Source organism: Leptinotarsa decemlineata, unplaced genomic scaffold (genome assembly GCF_025532065.1).
Source record: "Leptinotarsa decemlineata unplaced genomic scaffold, Ldec_3_MD MMD2_tig00026317_RagTag_RagTag, whole genome shotgun sequence".
Classification (NCBI taxonomy): Eukaryota; Metazoa; Arthropoda; class Insecta; order Coleoptera; family Chrysomelidae; genus Leptinotarsa; species Leptinotarsa decemlineata.
The window spans coordinates 713,030-729,009 of NW_027412686.1; the positions used below are offsets into that span (position 1 = coordinate 713,030).

Sequence of the window (15,980 nt, forward strand, 5' to 3'; positions counted from 1 at the left end):
GCCAGTCAATGTACTTGGAGAACTACCAATTGAATTGGTGTTGAGCAGCACAAAATTGAAACATCGTGCATTGGTGGCGGACATTGAGAACGATGTGATCATTGAAATGGAAATAATGAAATCCAGAGGGTTCGAGCTGAATTTTCAAGACGGCGTCCTACGTTTCGGCGGAGAAGAGCTGGTGCTTCATGGAAGAAGCGAAGAGATGATTAGAGTCCTGTTGGCCGAAGACGTGTGCGTACCTGAGAGGGCTGAAACCATACTAAAGGCTCGCTTGGAAGGTGGTGCGAGCAGCGGGAATGTTCGAGCCCAAGATACATGACGAGAAAATTGGACGAGGAATCGCACTGGGGAAGACCCTGTTGCGTGTTGATGAAGTTGTGCCGGTCAGGGTCATGAATGTCAACTACTTGCCCGTGACCTTGAAGAAGGGAACGATGCTGGGGCACTATTCGTCCATTTCCTCTGTCATACGGATTGTACGCAGTTCAGTTAGCTAAGCCAACAACTTGCCTAAAGAGTTGGAGAAGTTGAGTGACATTTCCTCCAAAGACATACCATCAACTCAGCGATCTAAATTGAGGGAGTTAGTCAAGAGGTACCAGGAAATCTTCGATATTGGAGAAGGAAAAGGCGGCAGAACGAATGTGGTTCAGCATAGAATCGACACTGGGAATGCCCGACCAATCCGGCAATCGGCTAGAAGACTCCCTCTTGTCAAGAGAGAAGGGGCTGACAAGATAGTCAGCGATATGGGACAAAGAGGAGTCATCGAACCTTCTGACAGCCCCTGGTCTTCCCCAGTCGTGTTAGTGAAGAAGAAGGATGGCTCGACAAGGTTCTGCGTGGATTATCGCCAACTAAATCACGTGACAAAGAAAGACAGCTACCCTCTTCCAAGAATCGACGACACTCTAGACACGCTAGCCGGCTCTACAATTTTCTCGACCTTGGATTTTAAGAGTGGATATTGGCAAGTTGAATTGGCCCCAGGATTGTGGAAGTTCACGGTTATGCCATTCGGGCTTTGTAATGATCCAGCTACCTTCTAGAGATTGATGGAGACGGTTCACAAAGGGCTCTCATGGAAGACGTGTCTAGTGTATCTCGACGAAATAATCATGGTCGGAAAATCGTTCGACGATCACTTGAAAAATCTGGAGGAGGTGTTCATGCGTCTGAGGAGTTCTGGATTGAAACTTAATCCCAAGAAATGCCATCTGTTCCAGAAAGAAGTCCGTTACCTTGGCCACGTTGTCTTTGGGGAAGGAGTGGCGGTAGATGAACATAAGATCAAAGCAATTAAGGATTGGCCCATTCCAAAAGACATATATCAGCTTCGGAGCTTCCTTGGTTTATGCACCTACTACCGCCGATATGTGCTGGGGTTTGCCAACATCGCCAAACCATTGACCCGCCTCACAGAAGGGCAGATCCAGTTCCAGTGGTCTGAGGAATGCCAAGACTCATTCAAGAAGTTGAAAAGAGCTTTGATCAATGCTCCTGTTTTGAGCTATCCCCTACCTGATGGAAAGTTCATTTTGGATACGGACGCCTGCAACGTGGGACTTGGAGCAGTCCTTTCTCAAATCCAGGATGGACAGGAGAAAGTTATTGGCTACTTCAGCAAAACGATCAGTAAACCAGAGCGTAATTACTGTGTCACCAGGCGAGAGCTCTTGGCCGTAGTCAAAGGTGTAGAGCATTTCTATAAATACGTGTATGGAAGACGATTTCTGTTGAGAACGGACCATGCAGCTCTCAAATGGCTTCTGCAGTTCAAAAATACCGAGGGCCAAGTAGCGCGCTGGTTCGAGAGATTACAAGAATTTGACTTCGAAATAGAACATCGAGCTGGGACTAGCCATAAAAACGCAGATGCCCTATCACGGAGACCTTGCCCCGATGATTGCTCACATTGTCGACGAGCAGAAGAGAAGGAGGCAGCTATTTGTAGAACTACAGCTGTAGGCGACAACTGGAAGAATGATAAGATCAAGGAAGACCAAAAGAAAGACCCAGATCTTGGTTTAGTCATCGGATGGAAGAAAAGTAATCGAAGATCATCGTGGCAGGAGGTAGCAGGTTATTTGCCAGTGATCAAGTCCTACTACGCACAATGGAACTCCCTTACTTTGGAAAACGGGGTTCTGAAGCGGGTGTTGGAGTCTGAAGACGGTGCAGAAGAAAGGTGCCAGATAGTGGTACTCCGGAGCAGACAACGGGAGGTGCTCAAAGAAATCCATGATGGAGTCACTGGAGGACATCTGGGAGTAACGAAGACCCTCCAGAAAGTAAGACAACGGTTTTACCAGGGTTATTATCAAGCCGACGTCAAGGACTGGTGCAGAGAGTGTGCTGTATGCACTGCCAGTAACGGACCTAGGATACGACCGAAAGCTCCAATGCGCCAGTATAACGTGGGTAGTCCTTTCGAGAGAATCGCCATCGATATCTCCGGCCCGTTCCCAGAGTCCCACCATGGGAACAAATACATCCTGGTAGCCATGGACTACTTCAGCAAGTGGGCAGAAGCCTATGCCCTGCTCAACCAGGAAGCCTTTACCGTCCCTGACGTCCTGGTTAAGGAATGGATATGTCGATTCGGTGTCCCATTGGAGCTGCATTCGGACCAGGGAAGAAATATTGTTCTGTATAATCCTAAGCGACGCCGTGATTCATCACCGAAGTTGCAGAACTCGTGGAAGGGTCCGTACAAAATCATGAAAAAGATTAATGACCTCGTCTACCGAATCCATAAGCCACCTCGAGGAAAGCCTAGGGTCGTCCATTTTAATAGACTGGCTTCTTATGCTGGAAGTCACGACCAAGTTCGCGCCCTCAGACCACCAGGGGATGAAATGACGTTCCAGCAATTAATGTCCTTATACTCGTCGTACATGGCGTAACTCGAGAAGAGCCACGATACATTTTCAAGGTTCCAGTTGATTACGCACTAGATCACTGCGTGGCAGAGGATCTCCAAATATCCAAGGGTATCGCTGTGGTATTCAACAAGAAATTCGTTCAGCTTCAAACATTACGAGAACAAAATCCAGAAGTCGGAGGAGTGCTACAGTTGAAGAAGGGTCAGAGAAACATCTTCTACTTGGTGACCAAAGAACATTCTCGAGACAAACCGTCCTATGAAGATGTCTGGAGGAGTCTTACTAGACTGAAGGAGACGATGCTCGACCAGAATGTCGTGGAGTTGGCAATCCCGAAATTAGCCTCTGGGCTCGACGGGCTGCACTGGAGAATTGTGAGAAGCATGTTGGAAACGATCTTCAGATCCAACGGCATACAGATTTTGGTGTGTGGTAACCATCTTCCACGACCGAGCATAAAGACTGTGGAGTGTTACATCGAACTTCACAGTGCTTATATGGAGAGTTCTGCACGTATCGACACACACCAAGGATGACATTTCGGGGCGAAACGTCTTTGAGAAGGGGGCAATGTAATGAATCTGAAGCCGGCCCCGACCGATGTCCCAGTCAGCAAACGCATGTCTTATCGCGAAACAGCGCGAAAGGTGTGGATGAGTCCCGAAATCCCCAGCGAGATTCGTAGCGTTCATTGACGATATAAAAAGGTTGCTCTCCGTCCCGAGCAGTAGTCTGTACTTAGAAAGAAAGAAAATAAATTAAGCGTTAGTTACTAAGTGTTGTATATAAATTAGTTGTGATAGTGAAATATTGTTAAAAATGAATTTGATTAAGACAGTTAATTCTTCAATTCGTTACAATAGTATTCTCGATGATTTGATTGTAATCTCAATTTTCTGTTCAATAAAATATACATATCTAAAATACGACCCCTCATCTTTGAATCAATTATTGCATGTGGTTTCTCCAAGTCCTATCACATTGATTGGTCACATAGATGAGTATACTGACTAAGTGGAATGTAGTGATATAAATTTCTATGTCTTCTTCCGTACCTATTGGTAATCTTCACATAACATCATCTTTATCCAGCTTCGAATTTGAAACAACTCCTATCTTCATCATATTTTCTGCTGTAGCATTAATGTGTCAAAAATGTATATGACATCGTTCTGGTAAAACACTTTTAGCTGAATCATAAACAAAATTGATCGGTGTCATTTCTCAGAGCAATAGCAATAAACTTATCATCAAGATCATACCAATGTCGCTTTAGGTATCTATATAGAAACACTTCTTTATAACAGTTTTGATCAAAAACAAGTTTTGAGATAGTCTTGGTGCGAACAAAATAGCCTCAAGTCTTCTGGAAGTTTTATATTCTCATCAAGTTTTCAGTGAACATATCTTTCCGGAAACTTATATTAATGTGCCACTATGTACGATTATTCCTTTCAGTTTTCAATTCATTCAAGTTATCAAATGTAATTGTAACATATCATAAATCATTTTGAAGTTATTATATTGAATTGTAACTGCGAATTTAAATTCTTCTGTACATTTTAATGTACATGAATTTTTTTCTTCTAATCCGCATTTCACTGACACATTCAAAACGACTAGATAACAAATACAACTGCATCATGCCCAGACCATATTTTTCAAATAAAAGTAATGGCAAAAAAATTAAAACTGATAAATGAAACTTTCTATGTTTTTTACCATTTTTCAGAGATTGAGATACAAATAAATTTCTTAGATCTGGGCATTACACACTATCAGAATTGATTTGAGTTCAATGTTTTCAGAAAACCTAGCTATCGAAACATTACCATCCCAAGTGATTCTTTCCATCCAGACAGTCATAAATTAGCAGCCTACAATTCAATGTTACACAGAGCATTCTCACTACCCTTGTCTGCTAACAATGTAGTTAGGAAAATTAAAATAATAATACAGATACCCACACAGCACTAGATATTCATGGAATAATCCCTGTATATCATAAAACGAACGTATATATTCCAAATATTCATAGAATATTCTTGGAAAGTTAAGTGAATGAGTTTTATTTACAAAAATGAGATGTTGAAAAAAATTACAAAATTGAAGAAACTAAAAGTTAAACTTTCCCTCGGTTATCTTGAAGGCGCGATTTTGTTCCATCCTTTACATAAAAGAGGACGTATGCTTCTCCACTCACAAGCGACTTTGGTGAAATTGGTGACACGTGTGAATCGTTGTATTTGTGCCACGCGCTAGTATACGGGTGTCTGCAGTATGCTGTATAATGTCCTCTATTAGTAGTCCCACTGTGATTTAAAAGTGCATATAGATTATAACAAGTAGCCACATTTTCTCCTGCAAAATTGTCCATATCCAATCCTTCTAGAGGAAATTCGATGACATCATTCAATTTGCCTCTATTTTCAGTTGTAGAGAATCTTTTTAAATGTATTACTAAAATATAGGGAAACTTGTGGATTGATAGGGACTTTATGCATTTTCTCCTTTCCTTGCATTTTGAACACGTCGGTTTTTCAATTCCATCCAAAGTTTCTTCTCTTGTAAAATAATCTTGGAATATATATATATATATATATATATATATATATGCCTTTAGAATATTCATAGAATATGCTTGAATGAATATGCAGGATTATTACCGAAAGAATGTGCATAGAATGTCTATAAATGGATTATTATCCCTTGAATATTCTAAGAATATTGTCGATCGAATATACCATATGGTATATTCTTAGAATATATCCCCACGGTATATTTTGGAATATTCTATACAATGGAATTTTGAATTATCTTATAATAACGTATATCGAATGCATAACCTAATGTATATAACCCTGATAGTGTTAACCAGTTTTTGAACTCAACGCGAAGATTCTGGATGAATTGCTCCAACAGCAACTGTTGGAAACGACAAAAAAATTTGAATGGGCCAATAAATGAACCAATTGCATCAATAAATTGGTTAATTCTCATCCTATTTGTCTTTTTGTATTTGAAATTATTTAATTACAAAGCGAAAAATCCTGGAAACAGAGAAATGGGGAAGTCAAGAATTGGAGTAAACGTTTCTCATTGGTCAATTGAAGTGTAGCGCGCGACAGTCGAATAAGCTCTGTGAAAGCGGATGTCCCTTAATGCATGGTACATTTGCGTTAAATTCGACATTTGATTCAACATGGCGGTTGACGTGGCAGGTTCGCGTGTGTAATGCATGGTGTGTTGGTGTTATTATCAAAGTATAATTCTGTCACGATCAGTGTACCATTTATAATTTGGGGTTGTCCAATTTGCAGTACAGCGAATAGTTTGATTTTGGATCTTCAAACAGGAGAGTTGCATTTATTCAGTCTTCACGAAAAGTAAGTGAAATGCAATAGTATCGTTAGTAAAGTCATGGTGATTAACCTACTATACCTCATTATAGGTTCGAGGGGAGTTGGTGTGTGGGATTTGTTGGTTTGACTAAGTACATGTTGGAACTAGAGTGATTTCAGTTGTGTATCTTCAATAGAGAAAAGTAAGTGAATGACACATTCTTTTGTATCATTTGTTTTCATAATTTTTATCACTCGTTTTCAAGATAGTATCAATTTGCCCAAAAGGAACTAAAAACGTAATGAGTACTTTTCAACAAGACAATGCAAGTTGCTCTCCAAGTCATAAAATGTTGTAAATGTTCATGAGTAACCTATGCGAAAAATATTTATTTGATTTTTATTCCAGTTTTATTGTGCCACTTTCAAATAGTGATAATGAACGTTAATGTACATTTTGTTCCAGGTATTACTATTGAAACACTGGCTGATGCATTGTTGGACAAATATAAGGAAAACTATTCTGGTGAGCAAAGTTTGGATAACTTTAAGTAAGTGAAATTCATTGAAGAACCCATCACAACACTCATTTTAAATACTTCATTTGTGGGTTTATTTTTTCAAGTGAGAAGCCTAACCTAACCTATTTCTGGATGTAATACACTTTTTCTTTTTCAATGAAGTGATATATTTATTATTTTTTAATTAGTGCTGATGAATTCACAGAGTTGTTATTTTAGTATATCTTCCAGTATACATTTGTTTGAGGGTAGGAACATCCTAATTTGAATACATTTCTAATATTTGTAATATGACAGTATTCCGGAATATTTTATTCAGTGAATAAATATTTTGAATTAGATTTTTTATTTTTAATATTGGTTGAAACGTCAAATATTTCAGTGTATATTGTTTTTAAAATATATTTGTTTATGAATATTATGTGTTTTATTACTTGTGTGAATCTTGTATCAAAATGCAATATATACATGCTTAATAGCGGTTACTCGTCATATTCTTGAAATATTCCAAATATTCCTAGAATATTCATAAAATATATTTAAAGAATATTCTATGGTGTTTCTCTATTGTATATTCCTACAATAAACTAAGAATATCCTGAATATTTTATGAATATTCCTCGGGTTCTATTCCTGGAATATTCTTAATAGAATAAACCTCAGATATTCTAAGAATATTATAAGATATTCCAAGAATATTCCCAAGGAATATTCTTAAAATATATCAAAGGTTCGCCAGGAGCACTTCCAGGGAATATTCTCCAGAAGATATACATATCCATGGCATATTCATAGCATAATACAATATCCTTAAATGTATATTCATGAAATATACCTGGAATATCTATTGCTATGTAGGTAGTCCATAGAAATGGTTTCAATGCAGATACAATCCACAAGTGAGTCAGAAAGAAAAGCCGTAAATTCACTTACAGATTAATATACCCCTAGATCAAACAATCAGAAATCAAGAAATATGTAACTGTAACATATTTTGGTAAAAGGACAGAGATAATTACGGGTTTCTTGAAAAATATGTGGAAGTGGCATTCAGACCACATGTCAGGTTATCTGTTTTCCTTTTCAATGCCAAATATAAAGTGGACAAGTTGGAGAAATCTGGAGTTTATAAGCTTAAGTATCCGGAGTGTAATAGTGTTTATATGGGACAATGTGGTCGAAATTTCTCAAAACGGTATGCTGATCATGAAAGATCCTTCAGACTAGATAAAAATGATTCGACGTTTTCAAACCATTCCTTGGGATGCAACCTCAAGTTCCCGAATGTAAACGATACGGAAATTTGGCACTATGCAAAGGTTGAAAACTCATTGCGGTTGTAACCTGCTAAATGATCTAATCGATCTAGTTTACTCACCGGTTTTCAAATTCTCACAGGCTAACAAGTTTCAGGTACTCAATTAAATTAAGTACCTCTGGTATTACCTACAGTAGTGTTATATGGGGGCTAATGTAATCAATCATTTTTAGTTTAATGTATGAGTTTGAAAATGTTTTCATAGTGCAAAACTGCAGTAACGTTACTTACAAATGAAAGTGGTAAAAAACATAGAAAATTTCATTTTTCAATATGATTTCCTACCACGTTAACAGCTACATCCATCAATTCATCAAAAGTAATGACATTCATTATTTATATTCAGTCCTACATAAAGTAGCAATAACAAATCATTATCCAGTATTAGTTATATTAGTAGTATTGAAGAGAAGAAAAATCATTTGAATTGAACGAATTATATTTTTAGGAGTGATTCATTTTTGGGAAAGAAAAAAAAGAAAGCCAAAAACTTTCTTTCCCAAATAGGAAAATCAGCTATGTCAAAATGTTCACAAGAAACTGGACGAATAAAAAATAATACTGCTATTAGAAAATCAATGTTCGGATGAAATATATGTAAACTCAGATTCAAATAAAGCTATTGATATATTATATAACATATATGAGAGTTCAAACAAATCCGCGACAACAACATTTACTTGGAGAAAATGAGAAAATAGAAACCATAAATATCTCAGGGCCTAATAAATTCAATGAAAACACATGATAAATCATTTCATATGTACATAAAAAATCCGTTAGATAACGGCAAAAAAATTGTTAGTTATAGAAACAATCTGAACAAATCAATTGCTGAACTAACCAGGACTTTTTCAATTCAGATATCGTGAAATCTGAAAAAGAATAGAAAAGAATAATTATCGAAATAAACACGAAGGTATCATGAAAATCAAATTAGACGAAAATACTCAAATTACAAATTCGCTTGAAATAGCAAATCACACAAATAATTATTTTTCAATTAAAAGAAAAAATTACAAATCCAGAAAAAGATGAACATTTTTAACATTTGAATAAATATTTTCCTTAAAACTTTATGATAGAGAGGAAATGAGGGCTTTGAACCTAAAAAATGCACCTGGACCGTTCAAAATAAAAAATGAAATTATCAAACTTTTATCTGATTATATGTCTGAACCACCTTCCTGTATATTTAATTCATGTATGTAAACAGGTAAAGTACCAGAGCATTTCAAAACTGCTAACTATCAAACCTTGTACAAAGGAGGAGAAAAAACAAATGTATCAAATTATCGACCAATATCCTCAACTTCTCCTTTACCAAATACTGAAAAAAGTAATCAAAAAAAGATGGGTGAAGTATTTGAACCAAAATAGCATTATTTCGAAAACACAACATGGTTTTCGTGAAAGCAAAAGCACCCAAGGCGCCATTGCAAAGCTTACTTGTATGATATATAATGCTGCTGATACCAAGAAAAGTTGTTTGGGTGTTTTCATAGATCTGTCAAAAGCTTTCGACACGGTTGGTACGAGCTTTTGATATATAAATTGGAACATCTTGATGTGAGAGGAGTGGTGTTGGATTTGTTCAGAAACTTCCTAACATGTAGAAAATAGCGTGTCGAAATAAATGGAGTTATGGTTTCGAAGGAATCAGTTTCATGTGGCGTTCCTCAGGCTACGGTCCTAGGACCGGTTCTTTCCGTAATTCATTTGAATTCCTTACTAAAGTTGAAGTTGTCCGGACACATTGTTTCATTTGCTTATGACACGGTGATTTTATATACAGCAGATTCATGGGATGAAGTTAAGAGGATAGAAGATCAAGATTTGAATGAAATAACAACATGGTTCAAAAATAATTCATTGACAGTATACATTGATAAAACACATATATCATATTTACCCAGATACAGAATAATAAGTTGTAGAACTCACAACATCTGTGAAGTATCTAGGGATATGCATAGATTCCTTCTTGAAGTGGAATATTCTTATTGAAAATATGGAAAGCAAAATGAGAGCAATCTTCTATAAATTTCACTCATGTCGTCAAATACTTATTATCAATAATAAAGGTCATCTATTTTGCTCTGGTAGATTCTCTGTTGAGTTACGGATTAGTTGGGTGGGGCGGTGTTAGGAAGATTTACCTGAAACAACTGGAAGTAGTACAAAAAAAAATACTTGAAAGAATGATATTTAAAAAAAGGACCTTCCCAACTGATCAGCTATATGAGGGTTTAGTAATCATGGATATTCGTCAATTATATGTCAAACATATTTTGAATTTTACTCATCAAACGAGGGGATTAGTTTCAGATTATCTCAAAATTCCAAGAGCACAGAAAGCAGTAGGGCAATGAGCTTTTATATATCTAGACCTAATATATAAGTATAAGAATTATTTACGGCAAATATATTTTCAAGAAGAACATTAAAGAGTGGGTTCTCAAAACGGATAGAACCTTTTTTCATGTTATAATTGATCCCTAGTAGGAAAAAATGAATAAAAAAATAGGTTAATGCAGTTAACACATACCTCAGATAGAACAGTGGTTCGAAATTTCATTTTTGTACATCACTTTTCTGTTGTACATCTTTTCGAAACTTGATTCGCTGGCAGTATTCATTAATCAAATTCATTAATTATAATCGAGCTGCTTGTAAATTGTTGTCACAGACAGGTTCACCAGAAGCTAAATGACTGAAGTATTCTATTTGCAAATCTGTAAAAGATTGGAATTTAGTATATATATTTTGTTATTGCGAATGAAGTTATTAATACTATTATTCTCCCACCCATCAGTAAGCAAATATTTGCGTATATTGTACCTGGTGAATTTCGTGCTTTCTTCAATAGATATAGGTACTTTGATATTCAGGTTTTTGGTAATATTTTTATGATTTCTTTGAATTGTCAGCATCGAATGCTGCTGTTGGAATTTCTGATTCTGTGTTTTTGTCCACCTGATCTTCTAACTGCAGGCTTTCAAGTAAATTATCTGTACAGACACGCCCAAAGAAGCCATTATATGACGAAATACGTGTTGCCTTTTTGGAAAACTCTTTACTGAAAATCTCACAATGAAGTGTTTTTTGAATACGTTAAGAATGAAATAGGAACTTCTGAAGAACGGCCTTCATTGCCATTGAAACTTTCCTCTGTAAGTTGAGTAAAGATGCTTCATCGACACTTCTGGTGCCACTCTATATGACGAAACACAACAGTTGATTTACCTCTTATAATAACTAAGCCCACAACGGCAACTTCAGTGGTCTTGCTAATTAAGGAATTCTGCTTGCTCTTTTTCAAATTTTCGGTATATTTTCTGAAGATATCGTTAATTCGATGAATTCAGTATAGTATTTTCTCTATTTTCAACGGCACAAAAAATATCTCCAGCAAATAATAATACATATATGGTTTTGCGTTAAAATAAATACTTCTCTCAACCGTTTCATTTTCTTGATCCAAAATAACCGCAAAAAACGTGTTACTGATTTGTCAATTTCGTATCAACAATAACAAAATCACCAGTGGTACGCACTGAATTCGAATGAGCCTGTGTCGTGAAAGTCTTTTTTCCTGAGCAGATATATAGTTTTACAGAATAGGGTATAATTTGAATTGATAGGATTATATTTCAAGAAGTGATTAATTTTTGAGAAAGACAGTGTTAATACAAAAAATGTGTGAATCTTCCAAACTGGAAGTTTGTCTCTGAAAGTTACTCCTTTGTGGGGTATAATTTATATGAGTAGTTCCTATGACATGAAATATAGGCAATTTATATGGCCAACATAAATTTATTTTTCACAAGAATAGGAAAAAAATATTATTTCAATGCAGAAATCACAGTTGTTTGAACGCTAAGTATGACCTTTTTTGTACTAATTATGATCATCAGTACTTTCAAGTACCATCCATTGTTAATGTATGTTTCTACCCTGCACTGAGTTTCTGCTAAAGCAAAAAACTTACCCGAGTGGATAATGTGTTTACGAATTCTACACAATCAAGTCGAAAGGGAATATAGGAAACAGAGTAATTTGATAATTCAACTCGGAGATGTTGTACAAACAAATCTGAAACTAATTTGAAACGCACTAATTCACTCAAGTAGGATGTGAAAACCAAGTTAAATTCGATTTATATAAATGTGTTATTTAACAGAAATAAATGTATATATGAAAATAATACTATGTATTATTTTCAGATGAGAAATCAGATCATGGAAAACATGTTGAAATTTTGGGTTTTCTTGTTCTGTTTGGAATGCTGCTTCATTTAGTTTCTTCTTGAAGTAATGAAACATTTATAAAATGTTGTCTATGGTCTATTGGTATATTGTCCAATAATTTGATCGGTCGGTAGCCGGTCGGTTCGACTTGGGTGCTTTGTTCACTTGCTCAAATCAACCGCCGTGTTGGTCGGTGGTTCAAACCGCAGGCTAAACGATCTATTTTCACTTGCTATCACCCAACCCGTGTTAGGAATCACACGTGCGAGCTGAGGACTAACGAGTTCTTACTTTTTAACAAGTTTCGACTTCTGAGGGTTATTGTTCGTAGGGGTGCGACAGCTGGTTAATAGAAAAACATATTTCAAACAGTTTTAAACTGAATTAAAAAAAGTGACAATTTTCTTTCACTCATTCCTGTATAATTAGTATAATTGTAGTTTCAGTTTGCCCACATATAAACAGTACGCCTTTGAGCCAATAAGTCAAAAAATACCCGTCGCGCCTTATGTAGACGTCTCAACTGTAAGTAAGTACTTTATCAGTGAAACGATGATTTTTTTTACAAATTGACAGGTGTATAGTCGTTTTCTATTATTGAATATATCTCCCAAAAACACACGAAATTATGGTTTCGATTTCAAACAGTAACGGGCAATCAAGGAGTGATAATTTCAGAAGAATAAATACTCCTCTTCGATGGTTATTTTTCGCCAATAAAAAGTATGTGCAATTGCCTATTTCATTTTAGGGGACGGTAATCATTCTTCATATACTACAACTAAGTGAATGTCACTCAATCAAATTCCAATGAGCTTTGAACGTTGAATGTAGCGCGATTTATAAATCGATGCAACTTGACCCTTACCGAAGTGTTCTCTGTATTTACAGGAAATGGGTGGTCGCCAATTAGACAGCAACGGCCCGAAACACATGAAGAACTATCGACAAGAGCTGTTATCGCCAAACAAAATGTCACTACATCGGTTCCTGTAGAAGTTCTAAACATAACATTGGCGTCAACAACGAACAGAATGTCAACGGAGGAGGTGAGATTCACTCTCTCAAGTGATATGTAACTTTGAGAGTTATTTTGATGATTTCAATCAACAAAGGAAAATCTCTCGGAATCTGTTGAAATGTTTCTTACTGTAAATGTTAATTTATTATATGTAGCAGATACACCAATTTAAAATTAGCCTTCTTTTATTTCTACAATTCATAGTTATCAATTATTTTTTCTCATATTCCAATATTATTTCAGTTATTCATTAAACTGTTAATACGAGCATTTCGGTCGTGGACATTTTAGATGCTTCATTTTTTCAACTTTACAAATTCCTGTGTTTTTTTTAAACAATCAATGTCCAAATTTCTATCAACAAGAACTATTGTCAAGCATTCTTTCACATATATTCAGTGGGAATACTTGAAAACTGGATGTAAATCATAGTCAAGTACATTTGTAATGAAATGAAAATACTTATGAATATTCATTCATATTATATATATGAAGAAATCGAATAGAAACACTTCAGAGAAATACCAATATTTATCATTTTGTGTAGCGTTATTTGGTACCTTCCCAAAACTGCCCGTATTTTTTTCTTAATTTTATAATATGAAACATCAGAAATGAAACAATTTTATAAGTATTTGACAATGTTTCGTGATGAATTTCACTAGTTCGGACTTCCATTGTCAATTATATAAAATGATTTGAAATCCCTGAAACAAGTAAAAAAAAGAATAATTAAAAAAAGAATATTTGAAAATAACAATTATATTAAGCAACAATAAACCTGACTATTTCAGGTTTATTGTTGCTTAATATAATTGTTATTTTCAAATATTCTTTTTTTAATTATTCTTTTTTTTTTTACTTGTTTCAGGGATTTCAAATCATTTTATATAATTGACAATGGAAGTCCGAACTAGTGAAATTCAATTTTATAAGTACTTTCTGATCATTCCCATATTGATTTCAATTTAAGAGCTACCGGGAATGATAGAAAGTACTTATCAATTCATCTTTTGATTTTCATGGAATTATTTTCCAGCAGCTTGACTGCATTAACCTTTGTCTGTCGATTGTATATATATATATATATATATATATATATATATATATATATATATATATATATATATATATACATATATATATATATATACACACATATATATATATATATATATATATATATATATATATATATATATATATATATTCCACGTGGTGGAAGGCACACCGAAATGTGACTTTTTATTTTGTATTTCTATTGGTATTTACGTGGTTTAGGCATATGTTTCGATTTGATTTAGTGTTCTTAATTTAAATTATAACTTTATTTTAACAGATGTTTGTTAGCATTTTTTACGGTTTAGTTTTCTAGGCAACAAAATCTAAATTGATTTCTGAAGTAATTTTGTTCATTCATACCTCATAAAAGATATTTAGTAAATGTGAAATTACTTTCGTATAACTCCTTCCCTTAGTTTAATTGCGTTTAAATTTTTCGTATTTAGTAAATCAAAGTTTAACTGTTTGAGAAGTGCAATAAAGAATGAATTATTGACTTTTCATTGGGGAAAGGCATGATTGAATTTTTGTTGGGATCTCACATTGGTCCCATTTTATGCAATTTTATACTTCAGATGTTCCTCGATGTTGCCTACAGAGGGTGTGGCAGTAACATACACTGGTATCAGCTCAATATGCATTTTACGGTAAACCTGAGATCCGGTAAATTTGGCGTTATTGTGGATCTCGTATCACCTTGCATTCCTCAAGACATATGTTAACATTACATCCCAATCTTTAGTGTTCCTTATAATTTGTTTCGCAAGTGTGCTTTTGCTAAATGGTGAAATATGTCATTAAACGTTGTCGAACAAGAATGCTGACAAGGACATGACTCTTGATACATGCAATTCTGTAGGTCGTCAGATTTTCTAAATTTTTAGATATAGGTATTATTTCAGTGATCAAGAAGAGCGATTTTAGTTCGTGGAATTTTTTTGTAACTGGACAGGGCGAGCCACAAAAAGCATTGAATGTCTAATATATATCAAGAAATTTGTCTACACATGCGTATTTTCTATTGATTTCTGGGTTTTATTTTTTTCAGACAAATCTGATCGAAATTTTCAGAAGAATTATTTCGTTCGTGTGTCTACAGGGTTGACCAAAACAGTTGTTGAATGTCGGTCACCTCTTATGGGAAATTCTGTCTATGTTCCTGTGGATTGTTTATTGAATTATCGATATGATTTTCTGTGCAATTGACAGAATTTTCTCGTTGGTAAAATTTGTATGCCCATATACAGGGTGTCCCACAATATAGGGGAAAAACTCTGATGGTAGAATATTCACTTTATTTTAGGGCTAAAAGTTACAATAAACATATACCCTAAGATGAATAATAACCGAGTTACTGGGTGTTGAAAGTGACAAAAAATGTATGTTTTCCAGATTAAATCCATAACGGCTCAATTTCTCTTAATGAAATTTGGTATGTCACATGACAGCATTCAGTTCCAAATTTCAATGCAAATTATGTGTTCGTTACTTCAAACAAAAGCGTACGGCAGGTGGGTGCCCCTAATCGCCCCTCCCCAAATTTCACGCCATTGAATTAATATCGATTTCGTCTTCTTTT

The 15,980-nt window shown here is 35.2% G+C and overlaps 1 protein-coding gene across 2 annotated transcripts in view; it reads left to right on the top strand.

Moving 5' to 3' along the window:
* The window catches only part of LOC111511924 (follistatin-related protein 5), a 673,378-nt gene that overhangs the window by 554,396 nt on the left and 103,002 nt on the right, over nucleotides 1-15,980 (top strand). For both annotated transcript variants that reach the window (XM_074181896.1, XM_074181897.1), the window contains exon 4: nucleotides 13,210-13,367. In XM_074181896.1, coding sequence (XP_074037997.1) covers nucleotides 13,210-13,367 — 158 coding nt within the window. The remainder of the gene's footprint in view (nucleotides 1-13,209; nucleotides 13,368-15,980) is intronic.